General features: G+C 43.0%; 1 protein-coding gene across 1 annotated transcript in view; it reads right to left on the bottom strand.

Moving 5' to 3' along the window:
* LOC309560274 (complement C4-B-like) overlaps positions 1-17,695 on the bottom strand; it is a 249,941-nt gene that overhangs the window by 111,618 nt on the left and 120,628 nt on the right. Inside the window, exons 19-21 of the mRNA XM_082263867.1 lie at positions 9,797-9,867; positions 5,846-5,985; positions 178-390 (exon numbers count right to left, since the gene is read on the bottom strand). Coding sequence (XP_082119993.1) covers positions 178-390; positions 5,846-5,985; positions 9,797-9,867 — 424 coding nt within the window. The remainder of the gene's footprint in view (positions 1-177; positions 391-5,845; positions 5,986-9,796; positions 9,868-17,695) is intronic.

Genomic DNA, 17,695 nt, shown 5'->3' with positions numbered 1-17,695 from the left:
TTCTCATCAGTCTTTGTCCCATAGGAATCCTAAAGTCTAACATCCCTTCCAAAGCAATTACAAAGTGCTGACATATTTTAGGGATGGAGGAACAAGTGTCATCATCATTACCAGAACTGCCTATGTTCCCTTTTTGTACATGGTTCCACACTTTAGAAATACAACCGCACTTCTCACCACTATATGAAGCACTTTCAGCACCGCGTCTGATATGCCCATTGGTCCCAGAGCCTTGACAGTCAAAGTTGGGTTTTCCTTTCCAATGGGAACCACTGAAAATGGGATGGAGATCGCTGACTTTCCGGCTAAAGTTACATCCTGTTGTACGGCGCCTCCTTCAGGTGTGCTGGGGGTACACACCCCATCTGTCTTCTCCACAAACACTCTCACCTGTTCCAAAAGAGAAGCAAAGAAGCTGAAGCATTCCAATTTTCTGTACCATTCATAGCATCCTTTGTGTGTACTACACAGGTACTCCGATTGTTGCAAATGCACATTTCAACTTGCTTTATATACTTTATAATATATGTTCAGCTTTTACCCAAATGACAACATATATAGATATATAAAAAAAATAAGCTTATTCTAAAAATAGATCCTAACAGGTCACATGCAGGATGACAAGCATTAACATACATTAACCACTTCAAGACTGGGCCTATTTTTGACACTTTTTGTTTACAAGTTAAAATCAGTATTTTTTGCTACAACTTAGAACCCACAAACATTATATATATATATTTTTTTAGCAAAGACTTAGGCCCCATTCACACTGGGGTGACGCTACTTCCCGGGGCGACCTGTGAAGTCGCGGTGCACTGCTCACACCGCGACCTCGGAGCGGCCGGCACGGACTTCATTTCATTGAAGTCTATGCAGGTCGCTCCGGGTCGCCCCAAAGAAGCTCCGGACCCTTTTTCTAAGTCGGAGCGACTTGTGTCGCTCCTATTAGAACGGGTCCACAGCTTCTCTATGGAAGGCGACCTACGGCGACCTGTCAGGTGACCAGGTCGCCTGACAGGTCGCCCCAGTGTGAACGGGCGCTTAGAATAAAATGGCGGTCATTGCAATATTTTTGTCATGCGGTATTTGCGCAGCGGTCTTTCAAACGCCATTTTTTTGGAAAAATTAGGAAAAATCACATTTCATTGCATTTAAAAAAAACTACACAGTAAAGTTAGCCCATTTTTTTGGTATATTGTGAAAGATGATGTCACGCCGAGTAAATAGATACCCAACATGTTACGGTTTAAAATTGCGCACACCCGTGGAATGGCGACAAACTACGGTCAATAAAAATCTCCATAGGCGACGCTATAACATTTTTTAACGATTATCAGTTTAGAGTTAGAGTGTTGCTCTTTTTTTAAATTATTGTTCACGATCTGGCGATCGCGGCGATACCTCACATGTGTGGTTTGAACAGCGATTTCATTCGCGGCTTGACTTCCACATACGTTTTCTTTCGTGCGCGAGCTCACGGCGACGGGGGCGGCTAAAAATTTTTTTTTCTATTTATTTTATTTTTATTTTTTAATTTTAAGGTTTTTTAAAAAAAAAAAATCTGATTACTTTTATTGCTGTCACAAGCAATGTAAACATCCCTTGTGACAGCAATATGCAGAGACAGGTACTCTTTATGGAGGGATCAAGGGTCTAAAAGACCCTAGACCCCTCCACTACACTTCCATGTATTCAAAACGCCGAAAACTGCATTTTTGAATACACTCACTTTTTGAATCTGCCGCCTTTAGCAGCCGAGTAACCCGGATGAGACGTCATGGACGCCGCCTCCGGGTTACGTCATCGGAGACCCGATCGAGGCCGCATCCGGCTTAGATCGGGACTGCATCCAGCCGGCGGAAGTGGGACGGGAGACCCGGTGTTCCGTGAGAATTACCTACCCTGTGAGAATTACCTACCCCTCGTCACTTCCGGCCAGAAGCATCTGAGCAGCGCAGCAGTGCGCATGCTCAGAGCCCCGGATACCTAATGGCAGAACAGAGGAGCATACTAGTGCGCATGCGCACTAGTATAAAACTATCACGGTGTACCGTGAGAAAAACCTACCGACGCGGCGCTTACCTAAAACAGCTGTGCTGACATACGAGTCATCCCCGCTCCTGTCCCGGTCACTTCCCTGCTCTCGGCAAGTAAATATAAAAGCGGCTTTCGGCTCAGTGATTTATGTTTTCATACAGCCGCCGCCGCTTTTATATTTACTATCCGAGAGCAGGGAAGTGACCGGGACAGGAGCGGAGATGACTCGTATGTCAGCACAGCTGTTTTAATGTACCCGCTGCATTACATACAGTGCGGAGTAACGGAAGTGACGAGGGGTAGGTTTTTCTCACGGGTAGGTAATTCTCACGGAACACCGGGCATGGCCGCGGAAGGCAGCGGGAGGAGGGGGGGGGACGTCCCCTCCCGCTCGCCGGGGTAACGATTGAGCGGCTCCCGCAGGAAAGCCGACCGCCGGCTCTAAACAACGGTACCAGGATGATGCCTCTAGCTAGAGGCATCATCCCGGTACAACAACTTAAAGTCAGCCGACGTAGGTCTACGTCAGTTTGCGTTATATGGTTAATATTATATTTAAGTTTGTAGTGTAGATATATTGTTGTTGTTCGGTAGTTTCCCACTTTTCGTGACCTCATCGTCCATAGCACACCAGGCTTTTCTGTCCTCCACTGCCTCCTGGAGCTTGCTTAACTTCACGTTCTTTGTTTAGATTATACTGTCTATCCATCTTGTTTTCTGTCGCCCTTTTCTTCGCATTAGGTGGCCAAAGTATTTGAGTTTCAGCTTCAGGATCTGTCCTTCCAGTGAATATTCAGGGTTGATTTCCTTCAGGATTGACTGGTTTGATCTTCTTGCCGTCTAAGGGACTTTCAAGAGTCTTCTCCAACACCATAGTTCAAATGCATCAATGTTTCAGTGTTCAGCCTTCCTTATTGTCCAACTTTCACAGCCATAGGTTACTACTGGGAATACCATAGCTTTGATTATACGGCACTTTGTCGGTAGGGTGATGCCTCTGCTTTTTATAATGTTGTCTAGGTTTGCTATTGCTTTCCTCCCATGAAGAAAGCGTCTCTTAATTTCATGGCTACAGTCGCCATCTGCTGTGATCTTGGAGCCTAGGAAGACAAAATCTGTCACTGTTTCCATTTATTCTCCTTCTATTTGCCAAGGAGTAATGGGACCGGTTGCAAAGATCTTAGTTTTCTTAATTTTCAATTTCAGGCCAGCTTTTGCGCTCTCCCCTTTCACCTTCATTAAGAGACTCTTTAGTTTTTCTTCACTTTCTGCAATTCTGCCATGGCATTTCCAGTGTAGATATATATATAAGGAACACTTTTTAATCAGAGTATAGCTTCAAGTCAGTTAAACTCTCTGGATATTGATCTGATCAATTAAGTAGCGGAGGGGGTTGTTAATCAGTTTCAGCTGCTTTGGTGTTAATGAAATTAACAACAGGTGCACTAGATGGGCAACAATGAGACAACCTCCAAAACAGGAATGGTTTTACAGGTGGAGGCCACTGACATTTTTTTCCCTACTCATCTTTTATGACTGTTTTTCACTAGTTTTGCATTTGGCTGGGGTCAGTGTCACTACTGGTAGCATGAGGCGAAACCTGGACCCTATAGAGGTTGCACAGGCAGTCCAACTCCTCCAGGATGGCACATCAATATGTGCCATTGTCAGAAGGTTTGCTGTGTCTCCCAGCAGTCTCAAGGGCATGGAGGAGATTCCAGGAGACAGGCAGTTACTCTAGGAGAGCTGGACAGGGCCGTAGAAGGCCCTTAACCCATCAGCAGGACCGATATCTGCTCCTTTGTGCAAGGAGGAACAGGATGAGCACTACCAGAGCCCTACAAAATGACCTCTAGCAGGCCACTGGTGTAAATGTCTCTGACCAAACAATCATAAACAGACTTCATAAGGGTGGCCTGAGGCCCCACGTCTTCTAGTGGGCCCTGTGCTCACTGCCGGCACCGTGGAGCTCGATTGGCATTTGTCACTAAACACCAGAATTGGCAGGTCCACTACGGGCATGCTGTGCTTTTTACAGATGAGAGCAGGTTCACCCTGAGCACATGTGACAGACATTAAAGGGTCCGGAGAAGTCATGGAGAACATTATGCTGCCTGTAACATCGTTCAGCATGACCGGTTTGGTGGTGGGTCATTGATGGTCTGGGGAGGCATGTCCATGGAGGGACGCCCAGACCTCTACAGGCTAGACAATGGCACCTTGACTGCCATTAGGTATCGGGATGAAATCCTTGGACCCATTGCCAGACCCTACGCTGGTGCAGTGGGTCCTGGGTTCCTGGGCACAACAATGCCCAGCCTCATGTGGCGAGAGTATGCAGCCAGTTCCTGGAGGATGAAGGAAATGATACCACTGAATGGCCTCCACGCTTGCCTGACCTAAGTACAATAGAACATCTCTGGGACATTATGTTTTGGTCCATTCGATGCCACCAGGTTTCACCACAGTCTGTTCAGAAGCTCAGTGATGCACTGGTCTAGAGCTGGGAGGAAATACCCCAGGACACCAATCTGTCATCTAATTATCTCATTAGGAACATGCCCCGATGTTGTCAGGCATGCATACAAGCACATGGGGGGGCCATACAAACTAATGGGTACCATTTTGAGTTGCTGCAATGAAATTTCAGCAAATTGGACTAGCCTGCTGCATCATTTTTCACTTTAATTTTTGGGGTGTCTTTGAATTCAGGCCCTCTGTAGGTTGATAATTTTCATGTTCATCAAACGTTGTGGCATCCTTTCGTTCCTAACACATTACCCAGTCCAAATCAGTATAGATATCCAGCATTATACTTTTCCCTATTGAGATATGACGTGTTTTCAAAGTGTTCCTTAAATTTTTTGAGCAATATATATATATATATATATATATATATATATATAATGATTCTTACCCCTAATATTGTAGGGCCTTGAGCCTTTGTCATCTGCTGTTCGTTACTCAGCAGTGCACACATACTCTATTCAAGAAAGGACAAAAAGACTGAAGAACATTTATTCTGTGCCTAAGTAGGTTAGTCTGCTGCTAAATCTCTAGATTCAGGTCTCTCTGACATTTGTGTGCTCATGTCCTGGATTATCCCTGAAATAGTTTGGACTACATGTGTACTGAAAGCTGCAATATGTTCTTATGAACACGAGGTTGAGCAAGACAGGCTAAAATTAAGAGAGTGGTGCTTTGAGAGTTTACCTAAGTTCTTTTTGCCTATGCTGTCAACATTTCCAAAGTAACCCACCCAATTCTGTAGCATTGAACTAGCTAGAGAGCCAGCCCCTGCTTATTAAGGCTTGACCACACCCACTCCGCCTGCCCCCTTGTCTCCTATAGGAGTCCTGCTGTAAGATGCGATATAGAAAAAGAGAGACTCCCAGTCTGGCCTCCTCTTCTGATTACCTTCATCCCACACCAAGTACAATGCGGTGTCACTAGCTGATTTGATGTACTGGGGAGAGGGGTGGGGGTAAACCAATAAACCACCCCCCACCAAACAAGCCACTGAACATAAGCACATATTTTACTGTTTGTCAATTTTTATATAGCAGTACAAGTTGCATTTTTCAGGCAATTCCAACTACTTCTAAACAGTCTTGTGCAAAACAACTGCATAGATCAGGATAACCATGAAACAATTTAAACATTTGGTGGCAGGTTGTCTTGAGCCATATGATTATCATTATAATAGAAAGCTGATTGATGGTGCTTGAAATTGCTATAAAATTGCCACGTGTGGGCAGCATCAATGAGAGGTTTGTACGTTTATGGAGGCCTGTACTCCCCTCACCTTCATCTCTTGATCTTGGAAGTTATACAATACAGGTCTCAGCTCAATCTGTTCAAATCTCTTCACCGTCGACGGAACTCTCAAGTAAATGTGGAACGGTTTGAAAACTTTCACCTTTACTGGGTTAGCCACACAAAACCCTGCAAACCAAGAGATGATCAATACCATGAAAGAGTTTCACTGGAGAGCAAGAGACACTTGTGTCTAAGGCGGATATTTACTATAAAAATAACCAAAATGATATTAATACTCAACTTGTGCTCTGCAAACCTTAAAGAAAGTTAGACCCTGAGTAAGAGAGGAAGCCTAGACGTAGGGCCAACATGACAGGTTTAAAAGGGGTTTTGCTTAGGAGGAGTTTTTAGTAAGTTAAAGTACATAAGGATTGGGGTACTTACTGGATTGGTGGGTTGGAAGGAGCAGGTGAAGCTACAGGGGATGTACAATCGGAGGATCTTGGTGAGGTCTTCACTCAGAAGAGGGACTGCATTGGGACAACTTTTCACCCTCACTCTATTCTTTGGGTTCAGTTTTTTGGCAATTTCTAGGGACAGTCCCCGTGGTGTGTTTTTATTATGGCAACTGGCGTGGTACAAGGTCCTTGTATGTGCTTTATTATAGCCAAAAATGTCCATTGGTAGGGACCCATCTTGGGCACGGCTCCCAGTAGTTTGTTTGGGTTGTATCTGCTAGTAGTGGTGTTGTCTCTGAGTTGGTGTTTTGGGGCTAGAGGCCTCATTTTTAAGCAGGTACTTGAAGAAATGATGCCTACAAGGTCCTTGGGGCTCCAATTTTTCATATGGTACTGACTGTTGTTGTACGTTATGTATATGTTACTTATAAAATTTTGTTAATAAAAGGGCTGTTATGGTCATTAAAGAGGAAGTAAACCCTCCTCTGCAAGTTGTACCTATAGGTAAGCCTATGATAAGGCTTACCTATAGGTACTGAAAATATCTCCTAAACATGTACCGTTTAGGAGATATTTACCTTACATGCAGCCAGTGATGTCACTGGCGCATGCGCTCTGAAGGAACGGCCGCTGGTGCCGTTCCTTCAGAGCCCCGTGCCGTGACCGTGGGCTCCCGCGCGCTTGCGCGGGAGTGACGTCACCGCGGCTCCGGCCAATCAGATGGCCAGATGCCGCGATCCCGGAAAACGGGTGACTGAACATGTCGCCCATCATAGAGGTAAGCGGGCGGCACAGCGGGGGCTCGTTCTAAGGTAAGTATTTCATAATGAGCTAGTATGTGATGCATACTAGCTCATTATGTGTTTCTCTTTCAGGGTTAAAAAAATTGGGTTTACAACCTCTTTAACCCTTTCCAGTTTGTAAAGGTGAAAAGACAGCTACAGCACGGCTCTGCGGTTCTGGGAGGATGTACATGGCATATACATGTACATCCTATAGGTACATGTACATATATTTAAAATATATTTTTAAAAAAAGTCATTTTCCCCCCAAATATATTGGAAATATATTTGAAATGCTACAATTTTGGCCATATTCAATATATTTCTAAAAATTGTTCCCTAAATATATTGGAAATATATTTTTCTTCCATATGGGGGGGACACGCATCGGGCATGCTCTGTGACCGCTGTGTCCTTTGAACACAGCTGATCACAGATTGCAGTAGAGGGCCAATCACATCGGCCCTTTACCATGTGATCAGTCGTGTCCAACCACAACTGGTCACATGTAAACAGACTTGCTGGGTATCGGCATTCCTTTCCTTACACGCTGTCACTGGGAGCAGATAACCGGCAGGTCTGACAGGGCACAGTGAGTACATTGTGCATGCTGATAATCAGGGCACTGATCATGAGTGCCCTGATTATCAGTGCAGCCCAATCAGTGCCCATCAGTGCAGCTTATTAGTGCCTATCATTGCTGCCTATCAGTGCCACCTCATCAGAGCCGCCTGATCAGTGCACTTCAGTGCAACCTCATCAGTGATCAGTGCAACCTCATCAGTGCCCATCAGTGCAGTCTCATCAGTGCCCATCAGTGCAGTCTCATCAGTGCCCATCAGTGCAGACTCATCAGTGCCCATCAGTGCAGCCTCATCAGTGCCCATCAGTGCAGCCTCATCAAAGTGCCCATCAGTGAAGAAGAAAAATTACTTGTTTGAAAAATTTTATAACAGAAACTAAAAAAAAAACTTTTTTCTTCAACATTTTTGGTCTTTTTTAATTTGTTTAGCAAAAATAAAAAACCCAGTGGTGATTAAATACCACCAAAAGAATTTATGAAAATGTAATTTGGGTACAGATTTGCATGACGGCAAAATTGCCATTCCAAGTTGGACAGCACTGAAATCTGAAAATTGACCTGGGCAGGAAGGGGTAATTGTCTTGTGTGTTACTTGGGTAAGGTAGGAGTGAAGTGTTGGTCAAGCAGTTGTAAGGAAAAATCTTTTATACCTTAATCAAGAGCTAAAAGAAATGTTTTTTTTTTTCAGTTGAGCTTTGGAATGTGGTGTGTAACATGTCTGGTGGCTCTGCGGAATATTCCAGGTACCTTAACTCTGGGGTTGAAGAGAGATGTCCTTTGGTTCACTACATTGTTATTTATACATCAAGTTGGCATTTATCTGATCTCCGCTGGTTTTGACCTCTCTATAACTTGAGGGTCAATTCCATCTGGTAAGCAGATTTGTATATAACCGCATGGTGACTGATGAATCATTTTCTATCCTATTCACTGGTGCTGGAAGATTCTTTCTGCTCATCTTTTTTAACCACTTGCCAACCCCCGCCCGACTATATATGGCGGCGGTCAGCCCCTCCCAGGCAAAGTGACTTACCGGTACGTCACTTGCCTAGGAGCCCGCACGTGTGACCGGCGGACCCGATTTCCGCCGGTCACTCGCGATCGTCGGGTAGAGAGGGAGAAAGGCAGGCGGCTAATGTAAACAAAGCCGCCTGTCATTCTCCCCTGTGTAAAAGCACAGATCATACGGTCCTGCTATGTAGGACCGTTGATCTGTGTTGTTACACACACAGCCACATCCAATCACAGTTAGAAGCACGCCCCTAGGGACACACTTAACCCCTCCCTCTCCAATAAAGTTAACCCCTTCCCTCCCAGTGTCATTTTTACAGTAACAGTGCATATGCATAGCACTGATTACTGTAGAAATGTCACTGGTACCCCCAAAAGTGTCAAAAATGTCAGTCAAGGGTCCGATCTGTCCGCCGCAATGTCGCAGTCCCGCAAAAAAAATCACAGATCGCCGCAATTACTCGTTAAAAAAAAAACAATAAAAATGGCAAAAATCTTTCCCTTAGATAGTAAACGCAATAACTTTTGCGCAAACCAATCAAAATACAAAATACTTTTTGCAATTTTTTTACCAAACATATGTAGCAGAAAACAAATTGGCCTAAAATGTTAAAAAAATTTGATTTTTACTTTTTTTTGGGGGGGAATTTCATATAAAAAATGTGAAAAATATTGTTATTTTTGCAAAATTGTAGCTCTTTTTTTGTTTATAGCGCATGATCAAAAAATCGCACAGGTGATCAAATACCACCAAAAGAAAGCTCTGTTTGTGGGAAAAAAAGGACGTCAAATTCATTTGGGTACAGCATCGCACGACTGCGCAATTGTCCGTTAAAGTCATGCAGTGCCGAATCGCAAAATAGGCCCTGGTCAGGAAGGGGGTAAAATATTCTGGGGCTTAAGTGGTTAATATGGACTTTTTTATGGACTTTGATTAATGCTCATGTATATTGGCGCTGCCTTCTTTTTATATAAGAGCTAAAAAAAATGCCTAAAGCTGGTAAAATGGGAATCCTAAATTAGCAGGCATTGAGTCACATGATCTATGTTGAGACATTGACCATGTGATGGGGGACACATGCTGAGAGGCTTTTTACCATTTTAGACGAAATTGCACACATAGGTTAGAATGCATTGATAAAGTAAAACTTTAAAGATCTTACCTTTTCCTGCAGACATTCCAATTGCTTGGATCTCCCATGTGGTAATAGAATCTGGGATTGGGACCATTTCACTAAAAGAAAGAAATCAAAATCTGAATTGCTCTTTAATTAATTTTTAATATTCAAAGCAAACTCATCCATCCATGTCTCCATGCTTTATTTTTTGGAGAAATCACTTTGAAAAACATCTCCTAGCATTTCTAGCTGTGTCCATCTTGAGTAAGGGCAGATGATTGGTGTAGCATTTACTTCATGGAATCCAGCTGCCCTTAGCTCAGGCATGCAGGCAAAAGTTGTGGTTAGCGAAGAAAGCCCCTCCTCCCCTCCTTCAGATGACAGCAAAAAAATGCCCGTGAGACTCCTGGGGTGTATGACATCATTTTGGCTTAGACCTGGAACCAGGAAGCAACTGAAGAAAAGTAATATGTTTACAACAGGTAAATATAATTTACCTTCCTATCTAAATACTACGGCTTGCAGTATAAGGATTAAAAAGAGTTCATGTTGATTGGGTTTAGTTCCACTTTGAAGCCTATTGTAAACTATAATTGTTTAACAGCTTGCTGACTGCCCTAAAGCACTTTTACTGCTACAGGCCGCAGCTTTGCGCATGTTCCCGTATATATACTTCATGTCTGCCGACACCGGCCTATCGTCCGTAAAACACACAGAACGGAGATTTAAACGCCTATGTAAACAAGGCAGATCTCTGTTTCGACAGGAGGGGAAGGGATGGATTTTGTGTTCCTGAAAAGCAGGGGAAAAATCCATCACTTCCCTTAGTAAAAGCAGTACACATAGTAAACACAAACACTGGTTAGGCACACAGTTAACCCTTTGATTGCCCTAGATGTTGAATCCCTTTCCTGCCAGTGTCATTAGTACAGATAAAAGTGCATATTTTTAGCACTGATCACTGTATTCGTGTGACTGGTTCCCGCAAAATGTCAAAAGTGTCAGTTAGTGTCCGATTAGCCACGGCAAAATCGCAGTCACTGCCATTACAAGTATAAAAAATTAAATAAATAAATATTCCATAAATAAATATACTATAGTTTTTAAACGCTATAACGTGCAGGTATCAATATACACTTACCAAAAATATGTAGCAAAATACATATTGGCCTAAATTTATGAAGAAATTAGATTTTTAAAAAATTTTAATTGGATAAGTTTCATAGCAGAAAGTAAAAAATATATATATATTTTTTTTTCTAAATTGTCAGTCTTTTTTGTTGATGGTGCAAAAAATAAAAAAACGCAATTTTATTTGGGTACAGCGTTGCATGACCACGCAACTGTCACTTAACCACTTAAGCCCCAGGCCTATTTTTGACACTTTTTGTTTACAAGTTAAAATCAGTATTTTATGCTATAAAACTACTTAGAACCCCCAAACATTATATATATATATATATTTTAGCAAAGTCTCTGGAGAATAAAATGGCGGTCATTGCAATATTTTTTGTCACGCGGTATTTGCGCAGCGGTCTTTCAAATGCTTCAAATTTGGGAAAATTACGAAAAATCCCATTTAACAAAAACTAAACAGTAAAGTTAGCCCATTTTTTTTTATATATTGAGAAAGATGATGTCACGCCAAGTAAATAGATAGCCAACATGTTCCGTTTTAAAATTGCCCATACCCGTGGAATGGCGACAAACTACGGTCAATAAAAATCTCCATAGGCGACGATTTAAAACTTTTTAACGGTTACCAGTTTAGAGTTAGAGTGTAGCTCTTTTTTTAAATTATTGCTCACGCTCTGGCGATCGCGGCGATACCTCATATGTGTGGTTTGAACAGCGATTTCATTTGCGGCGCTACTTCCATATACGAAAACGGCATTTTTTAATACATTCACTTTTTGAAACTGCCGCCTTTAGCAACCGAGTAACCCGGATGTGACGGACGGCATAGGACGGCATAATACACAGAGCGCTGGGCACAGGACTACATAATACACAGAGTGCTGGGCATAGGACTGCATAATACACAGAGCGCTGGGCACAGGACTACATAATACACAGAGTGCTGGGCATAGGACTGCATAATACACAGAGTGCTGGGCACAGGACTGCATAATACACAGAGCGCTGGGCACAGGACTACATAATACACAGAGCGCTGGGCATAGGACTGCATAATACACAGAGCGTGGGCACAGGACTGCATAATACAAAGAGCGCTGGGCACAGGACTACATAATACACAGAGTGCTGGGCACAGGACTGCATAATACACAGGGCGCTGGGCACAGGACTACATAATACACAGAGTGCTGGGCACAGGACTGCATAATACACAGAGCGCTGGGCACAGGACTACATAATACACAGAGTGCTGGGCACAGGACTACATAATACACAGAGCGCTGGGCACAGGGCTGCATAATACACAGAGCGCTGGGCACAGAACTGCATAATACACAGAGTGCTGAGCACAGGACCACATAATACACAGAGCGCTGGGCACAGGGCTGCATAATACACAGAGTGCTGGCTACAGGACTGCATAATACACAGAGCACTGGGCACAGGACTGCATAACACACAGAGCGCTGGGACTGCATAATACACAGAGCACTGGGCACAGGACTACATAATACACAAAGCGCTGGGCACAGAACTACATAATACACAGAGCGCTGGGCACAGGACTACATAAAATACAGGAGGTTGTTAGGCAGAGAGTACAGGGTTCAGAGGTTTGCTATGTACAGAGGACACTTCTGCGCCCACATCCATAGCTCACTTCTGCACCCTTCCCTCACTGATTATCTCTGCAGTCACCTCTTAGCCCTTCCCCCACAACAGCTAAACTCTCCATCTCTCCGTGCAGCTGTATCAGCTCTGACCTCCGCTCCTCCACTGCCCTCATCTGTCTACAAACAGACCCCTCCCCGATCTGCTCATCTCCCATTCTCAGCCCTCCACACAGTCAGTTTTTGGCTCTGCCTCTCCCCCACTGAACAGCAGAAGGAGCGGCAGTGAGATCGTCCAGCAGGGGGCGTCTGCATCCGAGCCACCAGGCTGTTTCTCAGCCAGCATGGGATGCCCTATCTACATTAATCCGGCCCTGAATCCGGGGACAAAACCGGGGACAGACTTGGGGTGTGGACAGCGTCCTCAATCTGGGGACTGTCACCTGAAACTGGGGACAACGGGTCACCCTATCCTAAATGGAAATTGGAAGGGTATGTTGATGGTGTTTATCCAGAAAACATATTCTATATTGTATACCAAATTTAAATGGGTGGCTATTTCCAAATGTTGACCTGCAATATTTCTATATTTTAGGGCAAAAAAGATACCAAACGTAAGTACTCTTTTGCAGTCATTGGCATTTAAAGTGAATGTAAAATCAAAAGGTTTTTTGTTGAGCTGTAGAAAGAGTTGGGACTCTTGAAACCCCGGTCTGTTTTTAATTGCCCTGTCGCTGCTGGAGATCTTCACCCTCTCTATTCATCCTGGTCACCAGTGTTTTCATTTTGGCAGCAAATTTCGATTTGGTTTTAGTCACAGTCTTTTGACTAAAATGCCATTTTATTGTTAGTCGTATTTTAGTCATCTGAATTGTTTTAGTTTTACTTAAATTTTAGTCGACTAAAATCTGCAGTACATTTTAGTCAACTAAAATCTCATATATTTTAGTTAACTACAAATCAAATGGGTTAGACCCAGTTCACACTACTCCGACTTGGGATGCGACTTGTGCGACCTCAAGTCGCTTGTCATTACAAATTCAATGTAAATGAACGAGAGCCGTCTTAATATCCATTACTGAAGTCGCTCCGACTTCAGAAAAGGTTCCTGTACTACTTCAAGGTGACCTCTATCTGACTTGTGCACATAGACTATAGTGGGAGTCGCCTCTAAGTCGGATCCTTATCTATTTTCAAGCTGTGATCAGACTTTCCAGGAAGAAGAAAAAGATTAGCCAGGCATTCCCCACAGTCAAAGTCTCCTATCATTTAAATCTCTTCAAAGTCACGCTAAAGTCACGCTAAAAAGTCGCTCCTTCATGGGGCAACTTTCTGGTCGCAGTAGTGTGAATCGGCTCTTACCCCCATTCCGACCAGGGGGTTTTCTGCGATTCAGCACTGCGTGATTTTAACGGACAATTGCGCGGTCGTGCGACGCTGTACCTAAACGAATTTGACGTCCTTTTTTTCCCACAAACAGAGCTTTCTTTTGGTGGTATTTGATCACCTGTGCGATTTTTACTTTTTGCGCTATAAACAAAAAAAAGTGACAATTTTGCAAAAATAACAATATTTTTTACATTTTTTTTATATGAAATTCCCCCAAAAAAATGTAAAAATCAAAATTTTTTAACATTTTAGGCCAACTTGTTTTCTGCTACCTATGTTTGGTAAAAAAAAAAAATCACAATAAGCGTATTTTGATTGGTTTGCGCAAAAGTTATTGCGTTTACTAACTAAGGGAAAGATTTTTGTCATTTTTGGTGTTTTTTTTAACGCGTAATGGCGGCGATCTGCGATTTTTTTTTTTGCAGTACTGCGACATTGCGGCGGACAGATCGCACCCTTGACTGACATTTTTGACACTTTTGGGGGTACCAGTGACATTACTACAGTAATCAGTGCTATACATATGCACTGTTACTGTAAAAATGACACTGGCAGGGAAGGGGTTAACTTTATTGGGGAAGGAGGGGTTAAGTGTGTCCCTAGGCGCGTGCTTCTAACTGTGATTGGCTGTGGCTACTAGTGTAGGAACAGTGATCAACGGTCCTACATAGCAGAACCGTATAATCACTATTCCTACACAGGGGAGAATGACAGGCGGCTTGTTTACATTAGCCGCCTGCCTTTCTCCCTTCACGGCGGACGATCGCGAGTGACCGGCGGACATCGGGTCCGCCAGACACACGCACGGACTTCCTAGGGAACGAGCCGGGGCGGACGCGCGCCTCCGCGGGCGCGCGCTCGCCCGCTATTGGCTCACAAGCAAGTGACAGGCAAGTGACGTACCGGTACGTCACTTTGCCTGGCTGGGGCTGACCGCCGCAGTATATGTACTTGCGGCGGTCGGCAACCGGTTAAGGTAAATTGTAATGCATTATTTACACATTTCTCTAGAATTTCCAAACTAAATATATAGGTTTGAACACGCACCACAGACACAGATTTAGCCATTGTGATATATAACGTCTTTATAAATAAAACAGAGTTTCATAATCAAACAGAAATATTGCTTTTTGACAAACAGAAGTGCAACTTTAAAATACAAAAAAAAAACAAAAAACTGTGAACTCCATTGGCTGTAATGTCATTGCACATATTACCTGAATATATTACCAACATTAAATATTAAGAAAAAATATAAGAAAAGCCTTTTTTTTCTCTTTCAGCAGCTTCGTAGATGCCCCTACTTATGTGGTAATGCAATACATATTTAAATTTAATGTGCAATTTTTACACGATCTGAATGGAATTGTGTTACCGATTTAGAAATGGCCAGCAGAGTAGTGATAATTTTTATGTCAATTTTCAATTTAGTTTTAGTCATAGTCTATTGACTAAAATGTCATTTTAGTTTTAGTCGTATTTTAGTCATCTGAATTGTTTTAGTTTTAGTCGTATTTTAGTCATCTGAATTGTTTTAGTTTTAGTTGTATTTTAGTTGACTAAAATAATGTTAATTCAATCGACAAAAATATTTTATTTGACTAAACTAACACTGCTGGTCACTATTGTCACTTGGACAGAAAGTGATGAGAAATAATAAAAAGCACGCTTGTCGCCTGAACAAGAGTAGAGACGAAATCTCCCAATGGGGACTCCTGTTTTGGATTTCCCTGACTTTTGAGATATTTTCTCTATTTGCTCCACAGTACCTATAGCTACACAGGCCAGTGAAGGCTTGTTTTAAAGCTCATCTAATGCTTGTTCAAATGCTTGGCTGTCTGTAGCCTGGCCACAGGATCACTTTAACCACTTGCCGACCAGCCCTATATATGGCAGCAGGTTCGGCAGTTTCCCGCGAATCGCTGTACCTGTACGGAGGTTCGCGGGAGCGATCCTGGGGGCACTCGCGCGTGCTCAGTTTCCAGCGGGAAAGCTGAGGTATGGGCCGGTGGCCGCAATTGCCGCCGGGCACCCGCGATCGTTCCCTGTGGAAAGAGAACGGCGGTCTGCTGTTGTAAACACAACAGACCATTGTTCTCACAGTATTCATCACAGAGCTCCTGTGTTCCTCCTATTTAGGATCACATGTCCCTGTGATGATTCCATAAGCCTATCCCCCCCACGGTTAGAAAACACCTCCTAGGCATACATTTAACCCTTTGAATGCCCCTGATGTTAACCCCTTCCCTGCCCGTGTCATTAGTACAGTAACAGTGCATATTTTTAGCACTGATTACTGTAGTAATGTCACTTGTCTCCCCAAAAGTGTAAAAAATGTCAGTTGGATGTCCGATCTGTCGGCTGCAATGTCGCAGTCCCACTAAAAATCGCAGATCACCGCCATTACTAGTAAAAAAAAACAAATAAAAATTACATAAAGCTTTCCTCTAGTTTGTAGACGCAATAACTTTTGCGCAAACCAATCAAAATACGCCTTTTGGGATTTTTTTTTTACCAAAAATATGTGACAGAATACAAATTGGCCTAACATAATGAAAAAAATTAGATTTTTTTTATTTTTTTTATTTTTTTTGGGAATGTTATATAGCAGAAAGTAAAATATATTGTTTTTTTTTTTTTTTTAGAATTTTTTTGTTTATAGTGCAAAAACAAAAATCGCACAGGTGATCAAATACCACCAAAAGAAAGCTCTATTTGTGGGGAAAAAAAGGACTTAATTTTTGTTTCAGTACAGTGTTGCACCACTGCGCAATTTTCCATTAAAGTAACGCAGTGCTGAATCGCAAAAAATGGCTAGGTCATAAAGGGGGCAAATCCTTCCGGTCCAGAAGTGGTTAACTACAAGAAAAAAAACATGGGTTTATAGGTCTAAAGTTTATCCATAGTTCCAAGTTTTTCTCACACAGTTAATAGGGAATATCTGCTGCTGAAAAGGTACTTTTTTTTTAATCAAGCAAAATAACATATTATTATGCTATATGTTATAACATAATAATTTATCATTTATCTATTTACTGTGAAATTACTGGTTTTATTTGGGTATAGCTTTGCACGACTGTGCAACTGTCAAAATCGCAAAATCGCCTGGTCATTAACCACTTGCCGACTGCCGCACGACTATTTACGTCGGCAGTTAGCCCCTCACAGGCAGAGCGACGTAGGGATACGTTGCTAGCCTGTAAGGGTGTGGGGAGCGAGTGCACGCCGCCGGAGGCACGCTCCCGCTCGGTCACGGACCCCCCCGTGCGTGTGCCCGGCGGACCCGATGTCCGCCGGGCACTCGCGATCGTCCGTGACAGCGGGAGAAAGACAGGCGGCTAATGTAAACAAAGCCGCCTGTCAGTTCTCCCTGTGTAAGAATGATGATCAAACGATTCTACTATGTAGGACCGTTGATCATTGTTCTTACACACACAGCCAATCACAGTTAGAAGCACGCCCCTAAACATATGGTAAAAAAAAAAAATTGGCCTAAAATGTTAAAAAATTTTGATTTTTACATTTTTTTTTGGGGGGGGGGGGGGATTTCATATAAAAAAATGTGAAAAATATTGTTATTTTTGCAAAATTGACCCTCTTTTTTTGTTTATAGCGCATGATTAAAAAATTGCACAGGTGATCAAATACCACCAAAAGAAAGCTCTGTTTGTGGGAAAAAAAGGACGTCAAATTCGTTTAGGTACAGCGTCGCACGACCGCGCAATTGTCCGTTAAAGTCATGCAGTGCCGAATCGCAAAATACCCCCTGGTCAGGAAGGGGGTAAAATCTTCCGGGGCTTAAGTG

This window comes from Pelophylax lessonae (genome assembly GCF_965119305.1).
Source record: "Pelophylax lessonae genome assembly, chromosome: 7".
Lineage (NCBI taxonomy): Eukaryota > Metazoa > Chordata > Amphibia > Anura > Ranidae > Pelophylax > Pelophylax lessonae.
Note: the sequence above shows the minus strand (reverse complement) of the source record. Positions and strands in the feature narration are given on the sequence as shown.